Source organism: Octodon degus, unplaced genomic scaffold (genome assembly GCF_000260255.1).
Source record: "Octodon degus isolate 3935 unplaced genomic scaffold, OctDeg1.0 scaffold00070, whole genome shotgun sequence".
In the NCBI taxonomy this organism is placed as follows: Eukaryota; Metazoa; Chordata; class Mammalia; order Rodentia; family Octodontidae; genus Octodon; species Octodon degus.
In genome coordinates this window covers 4,716,738-4,722,322 of record NW_004524646.1, presented here as the reverse complement: position 1 = coordinate 4,722,322, position 5,585 = coordinate 4,716,738, and the positions used below count along the sequence as shown (strand labels likewise).

Below are 5,585 nucleotides of genomic sequence, written 5' to 3'. Positions count from 1 at the left end.
GGTTTGCAGAGCGGTCGGGTGTATTCTCCGCACAACCCACGCCCTCGAGGCCCACGCAGCCCGACCCAACTGTGGAGCTGACCAGTGCCTGTCGTGGTACCTTCTGGCACCGGATCGCTCCGCGCTGGGGTGGGACGCGGCCCCACCAGCTTCGGTCACTATGGTCAGTGGCTCTGGGGGGGAGGGGGGGAAACGGGAAGGGGAGTGGGGAGGGGGCGCGGGGGCGGGGTCGCCGACCTGCGCATGTGCGATCACGGGCTCCGGCCCCTGCGCGGTCCCTGCGGAATTCCGACCCCCAGGAGCTTTGAGTCCTAACTGGTTGCTGGGACCAAGGTACCCCATCCTCGGTGCGTCCGCTCCAGGTGCCACCTGAAGCCGCACGGTAGGTGCCTTCGCCTGCACGGGGATGGGAACCCCAAGTGCTCAGGGTGCCCTGCTTTGTGAAGGAGCCCTCCCCCTGCTGGCAGCTCGGGGCCGCAGCCTGGAGGCCTGGCCATTGGAGACCACCGCCTCTGCCCCTCTGCAGAGGAGCGGCCCCGTCACTTGCTCCTTGGGTGGCTAGACATTTGCTCCGCCGTCCGGTATACCAGCAGGTCTTTGGAGCAAGGACCCACGTGGAGAGACTGCCGCAGGTTGCTGCAAATGAGTTAGGGATCAGGGGACTGCAGCTCAGACGAACCCCTGATCCAGAGTCCTGGCCAAGCAAAAAGGTGTGGACGGGTGTGGAAACTGAGAGCAGAGAGGAAAAAGACTGGAGCCCGTCGAGATGGTACTTGGGGTGGGAGTTGGATCCTCGTCCAGTGGACTCTTTGTTACATCAGGTTGCCATGGAGGTCAGGCATTTTGCATGAAGATCACCCCGAACCCTGCAGCTTTGAGCGGTGGCTCTGGGGAACTTGTGGACTGTGAGTTCCAATAGATGTCTCCCTCCTGCTTCTTGGAAAGTGAGGAGCTTGGGTGGGTTCCCTTTACACATGTGTGTTCTGGCTGGGGTGAGGACCTCCTGAGGCCATGGTGTGGAGCCCAGGTGTTTAGCCACAGGCTTTGCTGTGATAACTGAATGCTGGAATTGGATGTGCACAGGAGCTGGTTCTTTGTGCTTGGCTTCCTCCCTCCCTGGGCGGGAAAATAGGTCCCTATGGCAGGATGCTGCGAAGCTGGGACCTGCTCTGAGTGTGGCATGGCTGGCAGGGCCTCCAAGCTAGGCTACTCCAGACCTGTTAGCCTCCTGCTGGGGTGTGGATGGGGAGACCTCCAGGGAATCTGGAAGCATCAGTGTCCTACTTCTGCCTGGTGCCCAAGGGGCACTGGAAAGGGACCATCTGTTTTGCTTCACCCTCCAAGGGGACAGTGGGAGCTAGGGTGGGAATGCATTAGCCACTGGGAACTGCGGGCTGGCATGCCCTCTGGCCATGGCTGGAGAGTTGAGAACACACAAGGAACCTCAACTTCTGTCCCTTCGCTGCTCAGGGGGGCTGCTGACTCTATCTGCCCTGGACTCAGGAGACCAGATGGGTGTCCGGGCACCTTGTCCTTAGTTAGCATCAGGGGGCTTGGGTTCTCTGAAGAGGGATGCAGAGGTTAAGCCTACAAGGGGCATCTGCCTGGGCATGAGTGGGTAGGAGGGTGGCAATGTAGGGTGTGCAGGTATGAGTTTTCCTGTTCCTGTGGCCTACTTAATTATTTGCTCTACCAAGGATCGAACTTGGGACTTTGCGCTTGCCAGGCAGGCATGTTTGCCTCTGAGCTAGCTCCCCAGCCCCATGTGGCATTTGTGGAGTACCCAGGCACCAGGCTGGGCTCCTGACTGTCTTGGTAGAGGGTTTTTATGTTAGTTGGGGTGGGTGGGTGGTGGATAGCAATAGGTTTTTGATGGTGTCGCAGCAGAGAAACAGGCAGAAGGAAAAGGGAAGGGGCTTTATTATCAAGGGGAAGAGGTTTCATTATCTTGGAGGACGTGGAGAGAATTTGGGAAGATGAGGAATTCTCTGGATGGGAACAAAGGGAGGCTGAGGCTTCTATGGCCTGTTGCCAGGGGTGGGGCTTGAGGGACATGTTTAGATAGACCTGAGGAGCTGACTGCGGCCTTCCCTGAGGTGGCGGGAAGGGTGAGAGGAAACTGCAGCCTGGGCTGAGTTGGAGAACGAGGAGGAGGTGGTCTCTGGGAAGATGAGCTGTTGTTTTAAGGGCTTCCACCATGTTAGATGAGCACCATAATGATTTAGCAATTCATACTAGTGCCCAAACCTATCAGATAGAAGACAATGTCCTCAGAAAATACAGTGTCGAGGCTGGGGAAATGGTTCAGTGGAATAAGCGCTTCCCTGGCAAGCGCAAGGGCCTGAGTTCAATCCCCGGTTCCACCAAAAAAAAAAAAAAAAGAAAGAAAGAAAAAGAAAAGAAAATAGAGCATCTTCCTTGCTTTCCGTGTCAAAGCCACTGGGCTGAGCTTGAGGCAGGGTGGAAACACGAAGCCCCTGAGGAGAGCAGGTGGCTGCGGCTGGGAAGGCTGCAGATAGGCCATGGTGGGTGCACACTCCAGGTGCACTTAGCGCGTGGGGAATGAGCATCTCCAGCAGTAAACCTCAGGATCCTCTTATGCTTTATCATGTCATTTCTCAAATAAACCTCCCCACTCCACCCTGCATGCACTCTAGTTGGGCCTGTGCTGGGCAGCCATGAGCCAAGGTGCCTGACTTTTGAAGTTTGATGCCTGTTGACCAGAGCAGAACTACGCACAGGCAGACCCTGAGCAACTGACAGCCTGCGCTGCTGACCAGGGCTATGGAAGCACAGTGCACTCTGTGGAGTGAGGAGCGTTGAGAAGGCCTCCCTGAGGAAGTCTTTTTGGGGCATTGAAGGGTGTGTAGGAGTGTTCAGAAAGGATTTGAAGGAAGGTACATTCCGAGCAGCAGAGACAGTGGGCTCAATGGCCTTAAGATGTGGTCAAGAATAAGGAAGGTACCTTGGCAGAAGTTGGCCTCCATAGATGCAGGGAACCTGGGCAAGCCCTGAGGCGAGTCTGGATGCTTTGGTCAGGTCACTCTGAAAGGCTTCGTGCACTGAAATGTGGAGTTGGGTTGTAGCAGAGGGAAGAAGCACCGCGCCAGTGAGCAGTGATCGTGGGTGGGGCTGTGGGTTAGAGATCTTGCTAACTCCGTGTGGTGTGTGCGTTGCTGGGGCTGCTGTAACAGGCGCCATGAGCTGGGTGGCGCAGAACAATAGGAATTCGCAGTCTCACTCTGGGGAGGTCAGAAGCTCAAGATCAAGGTGTGTATTGCAGGGCTGAGATGCCTCTTAGGGCACTGGGGTGCGGGCGCAGGTAGGGGCTTTGGCCCAGCCTCGCTCTGAGCTTCCGGTAGCCCCAGGGCCATGGTAGAGCACAGGAGCCTGAACATGGCCTTCTCTCCAAAGACCAGGGTCTACATTTCCCCTTTTATATGGACAGCAGTCATAGGGCCGGGGCCCGCCCTCCCCCAATGTGACCTCATCTTAGCTAATTAAATCTGTAGTGATGACCCTGTTCCCAAATAAGGTCATATTCTGAGGTCTGGAAGCTAGGACTTCAGCATATAAGTTTTGGGGGACCCAATTCCTATGTCTATTCACACTCCATGTCCACTTTTGTAGCACCACTTTGCACCAGGCACTGGAGATCCAGAAGTGACAGGCAAAGTCCCTATCCTCAAGCAGTTGACATTCTAGCAGAGAGACAGTGTCTAAGTACACAAGCTGCCATGTCTTATTGTGGCCTGAAGAACTAAAGCAAGGTAGGGTGACAGGGCCAGGTGAGAGGAACCTGGAAGGCCACTCTGAGAAGCGGCATCACCTGAGTCATATGAGGAGGCACAAGGCATTCTGGGAGAAGGGACAGCATGGGGAGCGGCCTCAAAGTGGTCGTGGGCGTGTCTTGTAGGAGGACCTGGAAGAGCACTGTGCTGTCTGGATTCAGAGCCGGGGAGGAAGGACCGGATAAGGTCAGAGCTGGGAGATTGAGTCTCTAAGGGAGGAAGCTACTGGGGAGTGCCTTTCTTAGCTTGGGCTGCTGTAATAAAATACCATGGACTGGGGAATTTATAATGACCAGGAATGTATTGACTTGCAGTTCTAGAGGCTGGGAAGTGTAAGCTCAAGGGCTAGTGTCCTTGCTATATCCTAATGTGACAGAAGGCTTCACACAGTGGAAGGATGGAAAGAGGGACAGAGGTAGGGGGCTGGGCAGATCACCCATGAAGTGAGTTAGTCCAGCCCTGATGGGGAGCGCGCATGGCCTAATCGCTTCGTAATCTCCTGCCTCTTAATACTGTTATAGTAACAGACAAATTCCAAGCCACAGCATCCTTCTCTCATACAAAATGCTCTCATTCCATCCCAGTGCCCTCCACAGTATTAACTCATTCCAGCCCCCCACAAAAGCCTGAAGTCCAGAGTGTCTGACAGTGAGTCTCACGTGTGTGAGATGCAGACAGCAGGCAGGCTGCATTCCGAGGCAGATCTCTGTCCAGCTGCGCAGCATGAAGCTACACGAATTATGCACATCAAAGACACCATGGTGGGACAGGCCTGGGATGGACATTTCCATCTCTTTCCAAAGAAGAAGTAGGCAGGGCTGGTGAGATGGCTCAGTGGTCTAAAGCACCTACTTAGAACAAACTTAGCAAAGCACAGGGACCGCGGTTCAATCCCCCAGCACCACATGCCAGCCAGCCGCGCCCCCTGGTGGGCTGAGCTGGCCACACACACACACACACACACACACATAAATAAATAAAATTAAAAAAAAAAAAAGAACAAGCTTAGCAAAGCACAGGGACCGCGGTTCAGTCCCCCAGCGCCACATGCCAGCCAGCCCTGCCCCCAGGTGGGTTGAGCTGGCCACACACACACATACACACACACACACATAAATAATTTTTTTTTAATTAAAAAAAAAATAAAAACAAAGGAGAAGTAGGCAAGAAGGACGGGGTATAGATCCTAAGCCCAACACAACACCCACGAGGGTGAACAACTTTATATCTTGAGGTTCTCAGAATAACCCTCATTGACTCCAGTTTCCTGCCTCCTACACCCAATGGGTAGGGATTGGGCTCCCAGGGCTTTGAGCAGCCCACAGTGTGGCTTTGCTGGGCACAGACTCTGAAGAAGCCTCACAGGTTAGAACCTTGTCCCTGCAGCTCTACTGGGCTGTCGCTGCACACTGGTAGCTCTACAGTTGGGATCATGGGAGCTGCCCTATTCCTATGGCTCTGCAAAAATTACCCTGGTAGGAATTCAGTCCAGCAGCCCTGTCTTGTGATGGGTCTCTTTGCCCCTATCTATGTGGAGGAAGCCCTGGCTCCCACCACAGCCCTGTGCTCTGCAGGTCTGCGGGGTGGTCCCATGGGCATTCTATGCCACTGGGCCACAACATTGGCCATAGCCAGCCTTGCCCAAGCCACAGCTGGCCACCAGGAATACAGGCTGCCAAGAATATAAGGAGAAGATGCTGGAGTGAAGCAAGGGCCACCAGGCTCCTTTCTGGCCACACTCATCCCCTTAGGTGTCCCTTGGCGATACCTTCATTTTTCTGTCCCACAGATGTA

The 5,585-nt window shown here is 54.7% G+C and overlaps 1 protein-coding gene across 1 annotated transcript in view; it reads left to right on the top strand.

Moving 5' to 3' along the window:
• Otub2 (OTU deubiquitinase, ubiquitin aldehyde binding 2) overlaps window positions 1–5,585 on the top strand; it is a 20,847-nt gene continuing 15,262 nt past the window's right edge. The window contains exon 1 of the mRNA XM_004635143.2: window positions 1–163. Coding sequence (XP_004635200.1) covers window positions 161–163 — 3 coding nt within the window. The 5' untranslated portion in view covers window positions 1–160. The remainder of the gene's footprint in view (window positions 164–5,585) is intronic.